The sequence below is a fragment of the Lampris incognitus genome, chromosome 4 (assembly GCF_029633865.1).
Source record: "Lampris incognitus isolate fLamInc1 chromosome 4, fLamInc1.hap2, whole genome shotgun sequence".
In the NCBI taxonomy this organism is placed as follows: Eukaryota; Metazoa; Chordata; class Actinopteri; order Lampriformes; family Lampridae; genus Lampris; species Lampris incognitus.
Window position 1 is genome coordinate 12743634 of NC_079214.1, and position 16254 is coordinate 12759887.

Here is a 16254-nt window from a genome sequence, read left to right on the forward strand (position 1 = left end):
GTCATTAGGAGGCGCATGCTTTGCTGGCTGGGCTCCTCGCAGCCATCGGTGATTATGAGATCTGCTTTTCATCTGTTGCCGAAGTCAAACACACCGTTAGGATGATGCAGTGGCAGAGAGGAGTGGTGCACAAACCACAACACGCCCAACAGACGGTGTAATTATACGTCGGATTGGCACGTGAACCCTTTTTTTTGTTTCCTTGTAAATTTTGGAATCGGGACCCAAACTGGTAGAAACAGCATCTCTATATTCAGGGAGCCATGGTGCCGGGGCTCATCTTTTGCTCGCTAGTCCTTCACCACAGCCATGAACCGTATGTAGATAGGCCTTCTAACGCGTCACCGCACGTGGCCTTCCCTTTTTCCATTTTCCCTTTATTTTTTCAATTGTTGTTTGCTGTCCTTCCTTTCTCTTGACTTTTCTCCGTCCTTTTGTCCTCCTCTCCCCTGAGTTTCAGGGGCCAGAGAGAAGTGAACGTATTCTTCATATACTTTAGGCCGGTGTTTCTCAACCGGGGGTCCGCGGACCCCTAGTGGTCCGTGGTGTAATTGCAAGGGGTCCGTGAAAATAAAATATCTTTAAAAAAAAAGATCCTATGACATTTATAGAAATAGGATTATTTTACTCAAATGTGACTGAGACCTTTATCTGCCTAAACTATAAAGGGCAACGGGACTTTTTTCTCTAATTACATCTGTTTCACAAGTGTAATTTATTGTATTTTAATAAGAGATCTCGCTCCCGTTTGCATTGTTAAAAGTTACTGCGTAGAAATTCTGTTGTTACATATATCTGAAAGTTACTGAATACATATTCTGTTTTGTTACATATATCTGAAAGTTACTGAATACATATTCTGTTTTGTTACATATATCTGAAAGTTACTGCATAAGAATTCTGTTTTGTTAACTATATCTAAGTTACAACTGAAAGCTCTTATTTTTGCCCCAAAGAGTGAATAAATGCTATAATGCAATTTAAAATGCAGTTTCTGCTGTTTCTACAAATTGCAACCCCCCTCCCCCAAGATCAGGTGGAGGGGTCCTCAGGGTAGATCAAAAATACGCAGGGGGTCCAGGACCCCGAAAAGGTTGAGAACCACTGCTTTAGGCGATACCAATGTAGTGTTCAATACCTTCATCAAGAGGCTGTGGAGCAGAGCCTGGTGTGTGTGTGTGTGTGTGTGTGTGTGTGTGTGTGTCCCACCCTACCTTGTGGGGGCATTTTATGGGTCCGCATGAGGAAAAGGGTCTATTTTAGGGTTAGGACTTGGGTTTAGGGTTAAGGTTTGGATTAGGATTTGGTTAAGGTTAGGGTAAGGGATAAGATTAGGCATTTAGTTATGATGGTCAAGGGCTAGGAAATGAATGTAGTCAATGAGGGGTCCCCACTGGTATAGGGAGACATGATGTGTGTGTGTGTGTATCAGGTTTCCCTATCCTAATGGGGACATTTTGTCTTGTCCCCATTAGGATAGGAAAACCTGAAACCACCTACCTTATGGGGACATTTTATGGGTCCCCATGAGGAAAAGGGTCTATTTCAGGGTTAGGACTTGGGTTTAGTGTGAAGATTAGAATTAGGATTAGGTTAAGGTTAGGGGTAATGTTAGGCATGTAGTTATGATAGTTGAGGGCTAGGGAATGAATATAGTCAATGAGGGGTCCCCACACCATGTCACACCTTGTGGTGTGTGTGTGTGTGTGTGTGTGTGTGTGTGTGTGTGTGTGTGTGTGTGTGTGTGTGTGTGTGTGTGTGCGTTACAGGGCGTAAAGGCAAAACATAAATGCTGTCTTAACTACGGTTGCGCTGATATACCTAACTACACATAGAGACATGATCGGCCAGACAGATTCACTGTGAATTCCTTTTTTCTTTTTTTTTCTTTTTTACTTCCTCAAAAGCCACAAAATCTTGTTTTGCAGTTAAATGAACAGCATAAAAAAAAAAGAAATAAATAACAGAGTTCAATGGTTACAAATTCACGTCTTCATCAAATTAGCCCAGTAAATTGAATACACATTTATCGTACATACATAACAGGGGTATGTAGCATGTAAGTGACAAACCATTACTTATATTGCTTGGGGGAGGGGGGCATAGCCATTATCACAATTATTGTTCAGTCATGACCTCCTACCATTTCTCACAGAGGAAGTTAATAGAAACAAAGACCTTCGTCCGCCACCGAATGATCGCTAAATAATAAATTACATTCTCCTCCATGAGTCTTTTTATCTGCAAAAAAAGGAATGTTGTTTCAACAGCACTGTGCACACGAGGTACATCATAAATAATCACTACACTGGCGTCTGTCCCTCGTGTGGGTAGTCAAACACATCAGCTTTCCGTGAGAGTTTACCGCAAAGCCAGACCTGACCCCCAAGAAGCCACGGACGGCATCCTCAACAGGACAGACTCAAGTCAACAACAGCGCTCGATCGAGAGCCGCTGCCGTGTTAGACCTTGTAGTAGATGTTGGTTTGACTCTGGGGCGGTAACTCTTGGACAATATAGACCGGGGGCCCATAGTCGCTGCTCACCCGCTCATAGTGACGACAGACCCTGCCCTCAGACGCCTGCAGAGGAAAGACGACCTCGCTGCGATCCGAGCCCACGTTGTCACTGCTGACGCTGTCCCGCTTCGGCACGGCCAAGGTGTTGAGGGACACTGAGGCAGACCGGGGGCCATCGGGGTCGGACGGCCGGCGGCGGCACCTCCACAGCAGCACCAGCAGAACGACGATGACCAGCACGAAAATGACACAGCCAGAGGCAATGCCGATGAATACACCAGGACCTGAGCCGCTGCTGACCCCGGGTGGAGTTTCTCCCGTCTCTGAACCGGAGTCCACTATGACAGACAGTACAGAGTGGAGGGAAGGAGGGGAACAGGTAAGAGCAAGCCAGTGAGGATGTTCCAATAAGGAAAAATACTTCCTCAAGAGCTCGCTCCCTAGTCCGGTTTCTTTCTCTTTTTTTTTTCTCTCTCGTTTAACAAGTTTATTGATTGGAACAACAGATCTCTTTGTTTTTTGTTTGGTTTTTAAACAAAACTTTATTTAAATCCAATTCAAAACATCACAAAGAGAACATCATATATATATATATATATATATATATATATATATATATACACACACACACACACACACACACACACACACACACACACACACACACACACATACACAAACCAATTATAAACAATACAGAACAATACAGCAGGGGACATGAAGAAAAAAAACATTAAATACATATGTTCAAGACATCGTATATTTTCAAAGTTTGAAGGTCACAAAGAACTTTTTTTTAGCTAAGTGAAACATACGTTCTTATATAATTCAAATTTCTACGAGTGAAATGGAAAAAGGCAGACAATCAATTAAATATGCAAAGTAAACAATTAACAAGTATAAAGTATCTAAACATGATAAACAATAACCTAAATAAAGTCAATGAAACTTAATCAGAGGCTACAGAAAATAGTTCCTTATAATATGACAGTGTGCGTTCACTTTTTTTAATTCGTCATAAGGGCCAATGTGTCCATACACATATTGAACTCAACCAGAAAAGCACCAAGGTTTGGGAGGGGCCTAGAGAATGTGAAATTTACCAAGTGCAATTATAAGATTCATCATGTCATTTAAAGATTTATTTTCACATTCAAATTTAGCAATAATGTCTATAGGCATACTTATTATAGACTGTCCAGTCTTGTTAAGTATACAATTCTCTGTCACTCCAAAACACAGATGAGGAAGGGCAGTGACAAAACAAATGCATAGTCGTTTCTGGCTCAGCGCTACAAAAGGTGCCATCAAGTTCTAGGTCAGCAAATGTGGAAATTAATGCGTTACATGGATAGATGTTGAGTAAAATTTTAAAATGGATTTCTCTCATTTTATTTGAGATACAGAATTGAAATGGGCACAGCCAAGCCTTACACCATTTTATGTCATCCAATTGTGAATTCCAGAAAGGTTTCCCCTCTGGCTGAAATCTTATCATAGTCATAAAGCACTTTTCTTATATGTTTGTTGGTACATTTCATGTCTGTTAATTTTATTCCATTAACTTTTATATACATTTATTTCTGATTTTTCCCTTTTTTCTCCCAATTTAGTGGCCAATCGATCCCTATTTTAATTCAAACACCCACCCTCGTACTGCGTGATGCTTAGACCGCTACACCACCGCGGACTCAAATTCCGTTAGCTTTTAAACAAGGTATTTGAAGATTAACATTTTGATATCCTAAGTGACATTTCATTAATTCAATTATACCTGTGGGAATTGCCCTTATCACAGAAGTAAATTCTTTATATTTGACTGGAAAAGATTTGGCTTTTAGGAAATTTTCATAACTATAAAGATTGTCTTTATCATCAAACAAAACTATAACAAAGATTATACCCCTTTCAATCCAGTTCTCTTTATGTATACATTTCTTGTTAACAGCAACACTACAATTGTTCCAAATTATATCCTTACGTGCTGAAAAGTTGTGAACATAACATCATTTCCAAGACAATGAAGCCTGCTGATAGAACTTTGAGAGTTTTATCTGCAATTTAGAGACAGTGTAATTACATCCCATTAGAAACTTTAAGCCACCTACATTTTTAAATATATTGTGTGGTATAAAATTCTATAATGATTCTGGGAGCTCCAAACATTTTTTTAAGCCATTTGATCTTGAAGGTGCAATTTAAATGGACAAAATCTAAGATTTCCCATCATCCTTCAGCTCTCTCCAATCGGAGTATTTCTTTTTTAAGGCAATGGTGTCTGTTTTTCCATACACATTTGATAAATAAATTATTAACTTCTTTATAGAGCACATCATTAACACAGAGGGACAAGGTAGGCTAAACCAATCTTGATACTCCTTCAGTCTTTGTCAATAACACTCTTCCAAAAATGGAAAGATCTCTCTGAAGCCACATATTAAGAATTGACTTGGTTTTCTTAATTTTAGGAAGAAAATTTAGCGGCCGTCTTGAGAGCCATATCCTTTGAAATGTGAATACCAAGGTATTTTACACATTAACAGGGACATTAAACATAGGTTTCTCTTCAGTCTCATATAAACATAAAATTTCCCTTTTGTTTATATTTAGCTTAAGACCGGAAGCTTCTGAAAATTCACTAGTTACATGTAATGTACTCTGTATTTGCGATTTATCCTTAAGAAATAATACCGTGTCATCAGCTAGCTGTGTAATTTTTATCTCTCTGTTAAAAATAGTTAAGCCTTGTATATCTGGACTATGTGAAATATTTAAAGACAAAAGTTCAGCAACAATCAAAAACAAGAAACAGGACCTCCTTGACATACTACACCTCTTGAAATGGGAAACCTTTTTGAAACGTTGGGATACAGAATGACAGACCTGTTTGTGTCCTTATAGAACATGGCAATATTATTGATAAAGTTACTTCCAAACCCAAAAACGTGCAGGGCTTGTATAATGAAAGACTGTTCAGTTGAATCAAATGCCTTATAAAAATCAAGGAATACAAATAATGCATTTGAATTTATGTAGTTCGAACAGTCAGTTAAGTCTAATACTAATATGATGTTAGAACTAATGTGACGCTTGACCATAAAACCATTTTGGTTTTCACTTATCACTCCTAGATTCATTTTTAAGCATTTAGCATGAACCTGTGATAAAATTTCATAGTCTGTGTTTAAAAGTGAAATGGGCCTCCAATTTTCAATTACTAAATTATCTTCATCTGGTTTAGGAATTAGGGTTATCAGACCTTGTTTCATGGTTGTTGTCATCTCCTTTCTAGCTATGCATTCTTTGAACATGAGTAATAAATTGTCCTTAATTAAATCCCAAAACCAAACATAAAATACTACTGAGAGACCATAATTTCTGGGTGATTTCCTTAATTTCATTGAGTGTACAGCTTCAGTGATTTCTGAACTTAAAAGCTCACCTTCACAGCTCTCTTTGAATTTTTCAGAAATCAGGGGGATAAATTCTTTAACATTTTCCATAAATGTGTCACATTTTGACAGATTAAATTCGGATGTATATAATTTGCTATAAAAGGAGGTAATATAATTTGCAATATTATTAGGGTCAGAGCTAATGATACCATTTACATTAAAAGATGCAATATTATTTCTTTTCCCATTTCTTTTTTCTAAACCAAAAAAGTAACTGGAAATGTTTTTCCCCTCTTCTAACCACTTAGCCCTTGACCTGATGAAGGCCCCCTTGGTGAGTCTCATTCTATCAAGTTCTTCACTGAGACTTTTAAGTGTTTTTAATTCTTCGGATAAATTGTGCCTAGAAGTTAACAACTATAGCTGGTTCATTAAGAGATCTTCTTTGCTAGAGTTTAGTCTTTTATTTCTTTGCTACGTTTTATTGCAACTTCTCTAACTTTAAATTTAAAGAATTCCCATGGTTGAATTGGAGTCATTTCTTTTTCATTAAAAATATCTTTTGTAAGTAGTTTCACATTTCCCTTCAAATTTTTATCATCCAATAAATTGTTATTTACTTCCAATATCCTCTGATGTTTGAGTTTTCTTTAGAGCCCTTTAATCTAAGACTTATTATTTTATGATCAGACAGCGGAGAACGAGTAACCTCTGAAATGAACAGTAATCCTTGTGATGATAATAACCACAAGTCAATTCTCGACTGACAGCATCTGCTATAGTTGGTCCATGTATAATCTTTGACATTGGGGTTCATAAACCTCCAAGCATCTGAAAGCAAGAGGTGATCACTTATAAATGATGTAGGCTTAAAACCCAACGACAACGAAGATCTGGGAAGCTATCGACCCATTTCATCATCTGGAGCGTCACTGAAGTCCCCTCCAATAATAACAACAGGATCTTTGTTAAGGTCTGTCAGTTTTAAAGAGAGCTTAGAGAACATATCCTTTGCTTTAACTGTCCTATATGGTCCATAAAAATTGCAAGTAATAAACAGAAGATTGTCCACTTTTAAGACCAAAATAATCCACCGTGCTTCCTCCGAAATAACAGACTCCAGTACGTCACCATTAAATCTATTCAGTAGCACTGCGACTCCAGCGGAATGATTTGAGCCATGAGAAAAATACACTGTATCCCCCCACTGGGATCTCCAAAATGTTTCATCATCACTACATGAATGAGTTTCTTGTAAGAAAACTATATCTGCATTATAACACCTACTAAAGAGAAAAAGTGCCTTCCTTTTAGTGCTATGACGTAATCCCTTACATTGATAGAACATAAATTTAAAGCACCAAACTAAAAATTCGTCATACTTTGAGAAAATAAACTAACAAAAGATTAGCTGATGTCTGAAAAAACAAAACAAACACAACTTCTTACTATGGTAGAAAGATAATGAAATAGGTACTTACCAACAGTAAACCTCAACTATAACTTTAAGTACCAACCCACTCAATTGTGCATTTTAAACCATTTAGTATTATCAAAAGTCAGTCCAACTGTGGCTTGTTTGCTGGAACACTGACTGTTAAACTCACATGTTAACTTAACGGGTCACCATTTTTACTTCAATATAAGCTTGTGCACCACGAAAGACGGCGCGTTTTCCTTGCTTTCTGGCTGCTTCCACAAGTGGCCAGAGTTTGTTTCTTTCCATTTTGTCGGCCTGTGTCAGATCTTCCTTGAGAAGTAGTTTCCGCTCTTTCAAGATCCCACTGTCATGGGAAAACTTCATGAGTTCGTCTCTGAAGGATCGCATTGTGTAATGCACAAGGCCGGGCCGAGTTGCATTTTCACGTTGCACTCCAGCTCTATGCACCGTGTCGACGAGAGAGCCCATCTTGTCCTTATCTTCAGGAGCGAGCAATATGAGAAGCTTGATGATTTCTCCTTTGACGTTTTCTGCAGGTGTCTCTCTCATTCCATGCAGGCGTAAACTCCATCGCCTGCTGTAACGTTCAGCCTCTTCGCCTCTCTTCTGCAGTTGCGAGACTTGCCCCGAAATCTCTTTCATATGTTCTTTGTTCTGTTTTACTTGAATCGCCGTCCGTTTCAGCTGCTCGTACACTGTGGTAATGGCGTCAGTGTTCTTGGCTATGTTTTGCTCAAGAGTAGTGAAGCGTTTTGCCAAATCAATCACCGCTTTAAAGATGTCAGCAATTGAAATGCCCTCCAATTCTTCCCCATCTTTGGGGCGCTGCTTCTTCGGTTCCGGGCTCTTAGTTGGTGCAAAAGGTAACGGCGAGCACAAACCATCAAAGCCCTCGACTTGTTGTTCCAGCAGTGATGCACAGGTTTTGTTTCCAGAATCTCTTTTCGGCATGTTGATCTTGACGTTAAGCTAGCACTAGGCTAACGCAAAGCTAGGAAGTTAGCGTCAGACGCACTCATTTACATACAGCCAATCAGATGAAATCATCAAACTATAAAATCCCACCCACCATTGCCACTGACCCTTACTTGTACCTGTCACTCAAAGTTCCACTCTTGAATATTAATGAGGACTAGACCACTCCCTCACAGACCTTGACGTCGTTTCGAACAGTCACGGATAATGGTACAAAAAACACAATATTAGCCATTTACATAAAGAAAGAAATGCTGGTTCATGTTTTATCATGCTGTGTTCAACGTTTTCAGACATGAAACGTTAAATGTGACCTCTGATATCAGTCCAACTCTAAACTAGAAATTAGAGAATACACTTAAGCCTGTGATGTCCCACTGGTGAACTGAAACCCAAATTGAACATTGACGCCTATGATGCTCAACTAACATTTACTTACAAGTATGCTCTCTATTATGGCAGGTTTGTTGTTTCTGAACAGAGACCTCGATTGGCAGTCTGTATGTTGCTATAGTGTAACCTTGTCCATATCTCAGATTCAGTCTGTGGACATGTGCATGAGCAGAATATCATAGACAAGTGGCCTGGGTAAAGACCCCTGTCCTATTACCCACTGTGGGTGACAGAAGAAACTAGTCACTGATGAAGCTCTGACTTCCCAAGAGCAATAACAATAATCTATTTCTGGCATGAAAATGCAGTGATAATAAGCAGATGGAGAATTCAAACTTTGCACAGGCCATAAATCTATCCACTTCACATAGCAACATTACTATATAAATACTGTGCAAAATGGGCAGCACAGTGGCCCAATGGTTTTAGCGCTGTCGCCTCACAGCAAGAAGGTCCGGGGTTGTCCAACCTTGGGGGTCCTCCCATTCATTCTCTGTGTGGAGTTTGCCTGTTCTCCCCATGTCTGCGGTGGGTTTTCTCCGGGTGCTCCGGTTTCACCCACCATCACAAAAAGACATGCACGTTAGGGTTAATACTCCTGTCATTTTACTATATCAAAAAATTTTTAAATTGCTTTTCATACCTTTTTTTTCAGTGGATTGGTCCGTGGCCCTGGACTTTGGCTGTTTGGGTGGGAATCTCGTAGGGGACTCCTGGAGAGTCGTATACGGGTCTGAGGGACCTGGAATGAGGAAGGGTGGTTAAGCAGCATCCTGACATGCTGGTATAAACACTATACACATCCTTCCTTCAAAATGCCACTGTCATTGTTAACCATCATAACAGCTGAAAGACTCACTCGGTTATGCCCCAAATGGGTAGGACTCATATCCAGAAGGTGCAACACTAGTGCACTTTGGTATTTTTTACACTATTATTACCACATACATCCTAGATTAATGCAGATGGAGTGTATGAAATGGCGTTAAGCTGTGTGTATAAAAAATATTCTGGGAATCCTTGCTTTCATAATAACACATGTACTGTATGTCCTAGCAGGCCAGGTGCAAAAACAAAGCACTGTTAACACTACAATACAAATGGTGTTGGAATGTGTTTTATACTGTTATCTTGAAAGCACTTCAAAATTTTAAGAAAATTTGAGTTTTGCAAGTTTTGATAAACGAATCTCATCTTCACATGGTCATATAAGTGTGACTCGTTTCGGTTTAGATATTAACCTCTGAGTAATTCCAAACTTTTCCAAAGGTAGCGTGTGGAAATGTGACTAAAAAGGGTCAATGTGCCTCTTTTTTTTTTATCCGTATTGGGGTTCTGCAGGTTCTTAATTGGTGGACTGACAAGAGGCTTTTCGGTGGTATCAAGGACTGGATCTTGTTTATTTCATCAAACTGCCCATGTGACAAGTCCCAATGTAGATTTCAAGAATAAAAATGGGTGAAATGGACAATTTTGCCTGATCTCATGTTATGATAAGAGATTATACCGACTGCAGTGTCAAGTCCAAATCGATAGCATGCCCCATTATACCGGTGGTTTTAAGCTGCCAGTGGTTTGAATTAGGGATTTAAAATAATTCATGGGAGTAATCCTTCCACACGGGAATAAATGCCGATCTGGAATATCTGACCACTTAGTAATGCCAGTGAGGTGAAAACGTCGAATTTGACAAATATGAACAGCTGGTTGAAGATATATTTGAGGTTTCTTCTCGTAAGAGCTCTCTTACTCTGACAGTACTCACTCTGGCCCACTCTCAGCACCAGCCTCATGGATTTGGTTCTACACACTCCTCCGCTGGTATTATCCAAGCCTTGCAAAGAGCTGGTAGAAGTGGCTGATTGAGAGAGGGAGGGAGAGTATTAGTGTAAGGTATGGGAATTTAAATATCTGAATTCGTAGCTTCTGAAGTTAGTGACGTTCCAGCACCACCACCACCGTGCAAGATTATCAAGCATTGCTGCTTCTCATTACAATAATTTTTGGGAACAGTTCGTGCAGAAAATTACAATTTACTCCCATCACACAAAAACACATGCAAAAAAAAAAGCCATGCACATGACATGACACGGAACAAAAACAATGATTTATTTGCACACGGCAATCACACATACGCCCGCCACCCCATCCCACTCACATTAACAGCACTTTTTTTTTTGCAGAAAAGTGAATGAGTCTCTTTTTAGCAGATCACATGTGACTTGTTAAAAACACACATAGACCCTCTGCAAAAACATTCAAAGGGAGCATACACAAATACCACACACACACACACACACACACACACACACACACACACACACACACACACACACACACACACACACACACACACAACAGTCTCAACAACAAGCCATACACACATGCATTAATGCACATTCACATGCATGCGCGCGCACACACACACACACACACACACACACACACACACACACACACACACACACACACACACACACACACACACACACACACACACACACATAGCCCTATTACGCCCATTTAGGTCATATAACAATGTCTCACAGGCTACAAGCTATGGTGCCATGAAAGCTCCCGTCAAATCTGCCTGATGCTGTAAAAGCCTCGTGTGATTTGGGGCATGTAAGCTCTTAGAATCACACTGGCCTGTCAGTGCAAAGTGTGCTGTCAGAACATGGTGAGGTAGACGAGGGGGTGAGTCTACATGGTAAGACTCGCTCGCTGTCTCACGCAACACTCGGCCCTCAGATGCTGGTTAACCAGCAGCGCCCCAGTAAACAAGGACACATCTGACTGTGATGTGATGCGACAAAATGAGAGGAAGCCGAAGACGATGAGCTTCCTCGTCCCACGGATGACGCTCGTAGAAACCCAGTGCTCGTCTTGGCGGTTCAGTTCACGAGTGACGTTGCTTTTTTTAAGATTTACAATTTTAGAATTTAGTGCAGGAAAACATGCGTTGATAGACGCCATGGTTGCAACCCATGATCACTTGTAAAAAGGTAAGGTGCGGACACAAATGCAACGTGGCGACACTGAACTCACAGGTGATATAATAGTCCTTTCCTCTGAGGAACTCCAAACCCCAGAGGTTGGGGCTGAACTCCTGGAACTTGAACGTGAACTTGACATCCCTATGAGGCTTGTCACAGTTGAGCAGGGGAGCGTCTGTCTTGTCGATTGTGCACCTCTCCATCTGACTTTTGGACACCAGGTATACCCTGTAGAATTCCTCCTTTCCTCCGGATGGACCCCCTACCCATGGACACACAATGTCCATCTTATCCCCTATCTGAGGAAAGAGGACCAGACCCTGGCCGGGAGTGAATCTGTGTGTGTTGGTCGGTGGATGGAGAGGAACAGAGACAGAGAGACAGAACAAAAAATGAATTATAATACCGGTGAAACACATAATGGACTCACGCTTCATGCATTTTGTCCCTTGTTTTGTCGTTTTATCAGACAGTCTATGTAGATTGGCATACAATATATATCAAAGGCAAGATGATAACCTGCTACAGCACTTAATATCATATCAGAAATATTATGCAAATACTTTTCATCTTACTGTTTGCAAATAAGGTTTATAAACCCCTTCGTAACATCAGCTAGACGGATGTTATTGCACGTCGTACACATGCATATAATTTAGTCGACGCAGCTCGATTTTTTTTTCTTTTTCCTGCAACAATGTTGATAAATTCAGCATTACAGTGTGGACAGCAACATCTCAGTTTGCCATTAAATTATTGTTCCGTCTCAGGTCACTAAAACTTGGTACATCCCATAATAATAATAATAATAATAAGGCAGCAGCCAAAAAAAAAGTTCTCATTTGCATTTAAACTGCCATCATATCGATCCACTTACTTTGTGTTGGAGCTGTTCCAGTAAATCGACTCCAGGACGACGGCGCGGCAGGAGCAAATAATGGTCAACAGGGTCACACAGTGGTAACGGCATGTGATCTGCTCCATCCCATGGGCTCGGGAGTATATAAAGACCCGGTGGCTATCGTAAAACACAACGAGAGGAAACTCATGTGGCGCGCGAGCGCATACTCCTCCCCGGCCCCCCGTGCACGCGCGGCTCACACATGCCGAGGTCCGTTTCCACCGCGCGACTTTCTCTCGTACGGTCGCGTGAAACCTGCCACATTTTCCAGCAGTAATTGGCTTGAAAAAAACAACAACAACAAAAAAAAACAGTCGCGTGACGAAAAACATCCATAGGTTAAACACGTAGGGTCCGTCAGCAAGCCAGCTGACTGACCGCTCCGCCCAGCCAATCATAAGGCGTGTTGCTGGTTGGGAGGTTTTATCGTGCTGGTCCTGTAGCGCGTGAACTCCGCCGTTCCAGTTAAAACAAGTGATCTAAGAATGGTTTTGGACGGGGGGACAGACTCTATTAGTTTTTTATTCCTATATTCCGAAGAAACATACAATCAGAAACCAAAAAAAAAAATTAAAGAATTTGGCTAACGAGAACAAGGCACGATGGATAACATCTCACATAGTTTTATAGTTTTGTATCATTATTATATAATTAGTTCCATTCATTTTCCTGGCGGGGATTGATGACTCACAGCCGCGCAGGCAACAATTCCGCCTCGAGCGGGAGTTCGGCTCGTCATATCTTGCAGCTGCAGAAATAACTTTACATCACACTGAATACATTACGTTGCAGTATTTACACAAATTAGAAATACTTTCCGTTTCCCCCTTACGTTAGCCTGGGATCCCAGAAGTCTAGCTCCCATCCAGTCTCCATTGCGCACGCAGAACAAAAACCGGATGACACTTTATTAATCCACGAGGCGAAATTCAGACGTCACAGCGGCATAAGATTACATAGGCAAGCTATAGAAATGCACAAGTCACGCACAAGAAAGAACACACACGAGCAATGGCTAGGTGGACAGTGTGCACATGGCAATAACCTTTCCGCATACTTGTATAGTATATATATATGTGTATTATATAGGCGCACGTGCGCACACACGCAAATATACGTACATATGTAATATTATTCAGGCCTGGAATTAAGTCATTTTTAGGGCAAGGCTACTTTGGCCTCTGATGAATACAAATTTATTGGGACACCGCGCCCAAAATGTAGGGCACCAATGCCAAAACCAATGGTGCAATAACAATAAGTGATAATTACATTGTATGAAGACAAAACAGTATCAACAATTAGGAGTCAGTGAGTTGAAAAACAGGACCGAGTTTATTAAAACTGTACACTGAATATTTGACTTCCACAAAATGCTGTCTGGGTCCAAATCAAACAGTCACATCAGACCACAGGCACAGCAGTGAGGTACTCAGTGAATGGTAAAATTGGCTAAGGGTGATCAAAATTAATCTGAACAAGTTTCAACACACCCATGCAACTATTAGCATTTGAGTCTGAGATCATAGGGGCAGTCACAAAATTGGTTACAGGGAAATGGCTGAGGCCACGTCTCAAAAAGATTCCTGTTCCCTATATAGCTGATTAGCCTAACTGTTGAACTCCATCTCTGATTCAGAGGAATCCTCCTCGGGTGTTTCAGAACGACTCCGTGGGCCATAAGGCTGAACATTTGGACGCCTCTTTATTCCGCTTGCCCACCATCTTTTTACTGCAGCTTCGCTATCAAACACTTCAGGCTTAGGACCTTCAGTGGTGATGTGTAGCAGATCCTCGATTGTTGAAGCTTTTAAGCTCAAGCGCGAGTCACCCTGAAACCGCTTCACCGTAGAGAACTGACGCTCGACCTGTGACGTTGATATGGGGAAAGACCAGTAGAATGGGCACAAGGAGCAGTAGGTTGGCGTACATTTCTTCTTTCTCACAGAGCATTTTTTGCCAGAGAGGAAGGAACTTCTCTCGCTTGTGGTGCCATCTTTTACTTTCCTCCATTCTCTCTCCACGTGTGCTGTATTGCATCCCTTCTGAATGAGCGACGGTTCAAAATGGTCACACAGGGTCTGAATTTCCTGTGTGCCATATTCTTAACAGTGCTGCATCGTCAAAGATTTCTGCCGCTAGAAGAACTAGATCACTGCTGAAAGTGGCAAACCGGTCTCCAACACAAGAGATGATCTTCTCCACAATTGCTTTCATCTGCCTGTTAAATGCATCTGTGGGCTCAGCATGGACTTCTTACGCCATGGTAGGTGAAGGCTGACTTTTCATCCACAGCCTCGTTCACAGCAGCCATCACAGGCCACAGGTAAGGACCTGGGGATTGTGTCTGATTTCTTAATCCAGTTTAGGCAAGGACTACTTTGCTCCTGACAGAAGATATTGGTAGCTCATCTTTCTGGAAATCCAAGGAGAGGTCTGCCAGGTGTCAACTGAATCTTGATACAATGCCAGGTAGAGAATGAACTTGCATGATGTCATTTGCTGGCAGGCTCCGTTAACAGCTTCTTCTGATTGGACTCGTTGTTGAGGCCACAAACAAACCTGTCCCTCAGAGCATCATGTAAATAAGCCTCAGACTCACAGTGCTCCGCCAGTTTTTTTTTTTAGATCAGCAATATACTGTGCTATTGTTTCCCCCTCCGCTCGGGTACTTTTGTGAAAGCGATATCTTTCGGCGATCACAATGCGCTTCGAGGAGAAATGGGCCTGCAATACTGCCACAGTCTGATCATATGTTTCCCCTCCTGGCTTGTCTGGGGCAATTAAGCTGCGCAATAGTCCATAAATTGTCGGCCTGATCACACTTTAAAAAACTGACAACTTCTTCTCCCCCTCAATCCCATTTGCCAGCACAAAATGCTCAAACGTCTCCACATAGTATTGTAGCGAATTCGGGGGACAACGCAACCACAGGAACTGCCGCGGCCGGGAAGCGAACCCGTATCGCCCGCACCACAGGAGTTATCGCTAACCGCTAGGCTAAAGGGTCCTACTCGCGAGCCAGCGGCCAGCGTGTCTTCTTATCCTTGCACGTTACAGTATGTTGACTACTGCTCCGCCGCCTCGTCAAAGGCATCAATATGCCCCATGACCCCCGCCATCTCTTCTTTGAAGTGATACCGGCACTGCTAACTAGCAACTAGCACTGTTAACCTAGCCACACGTCGCTAACTTGCTAACGCGGATTCTTCATTACCACAGCGTTGTAGAGAAGGCCGGGTGTACCGCACTCGTCGCCAATTTGTTAGATTCCCAGATGGAAGTCACCGGCTTCTCTGTACTAAACTTGAAGTAGGTAATAAAATAACAGGAGCGAAGCGGACTTTCATTGTGCCGTGATCCGACTTTATTCCAGAGAGAGAGAGTGCAGAATAAGACAACCCGGAAACAGTGATGCCCAATATATTGTAGCGAATTCGGGAGATAACGCAACCACAGGAACTGCCGCGGCCGGGAAGCGAACCCGAATCGCCCGCACCGCAGGAGACATCGCTAACCGCTAGACTAAAGGGTAGTAGGGCAGGGTAGGGTAGTCCATGCACGTTACAATGTAAACACTGGCCCCCTCTAACGGCACCCTAGGGAAGTGTCCAGAGCAGACAAACACAAAATA

The 16254-nt window shown here is 41.6% G+C and overlaps 1 protein-coding gene across 1 annotated transcript; it reads right to left on the reverse strand.

Annotated features, from left to right (window-relative positions):
- Positions 1-2462: 2462 nt before the first annotated feature.
- On the reverse strand, positions 2463-12703 carry LOC130111606 (ephrin-B2-like). Its single transcript, XM_056278838.1, has 5 exons — positions 12597-12703; positions 11772-12055; positions 10489-10581; positions 9358-9465; positions 2463-2857 (listed from the first exon to the last, which is right to left on the reverse strand). Exons 1-5 carry the CDS (start codon positions 12701-12703, stop codon positions 2463-2465), a joined length of 987 nt encoding a protein of 328 aa, XP_056134813.1.
- Positions 12704-16254: the final 3551 nt, after the last annotated feature.

Excerpts from the sequence above, each read along its gene's own strand:
- LOC130111606 (XM_056278838.1), bottom strand. The coding sequence starts at position 12,703 with ATGGAGCAGATCACATGCCGTTACCACTGTGTGACCCTGTTGACCATT. Across the intron at positions 12,056-12,596 it reads TGGAACAGCTCCAACACAAA|ATTCACTCCCGGCCAGGGTC; the intron begins GTAAGTGGATCG and ends CAACACACACAG. Across the intron at positions 2,858-9,357 it reads TGAAAAAAAAGGTATGAAAA|TGGACTCCGGTTCAGAGACG; the intron begins GCAATTTAAAAA and ends TGTCTGTCATAG.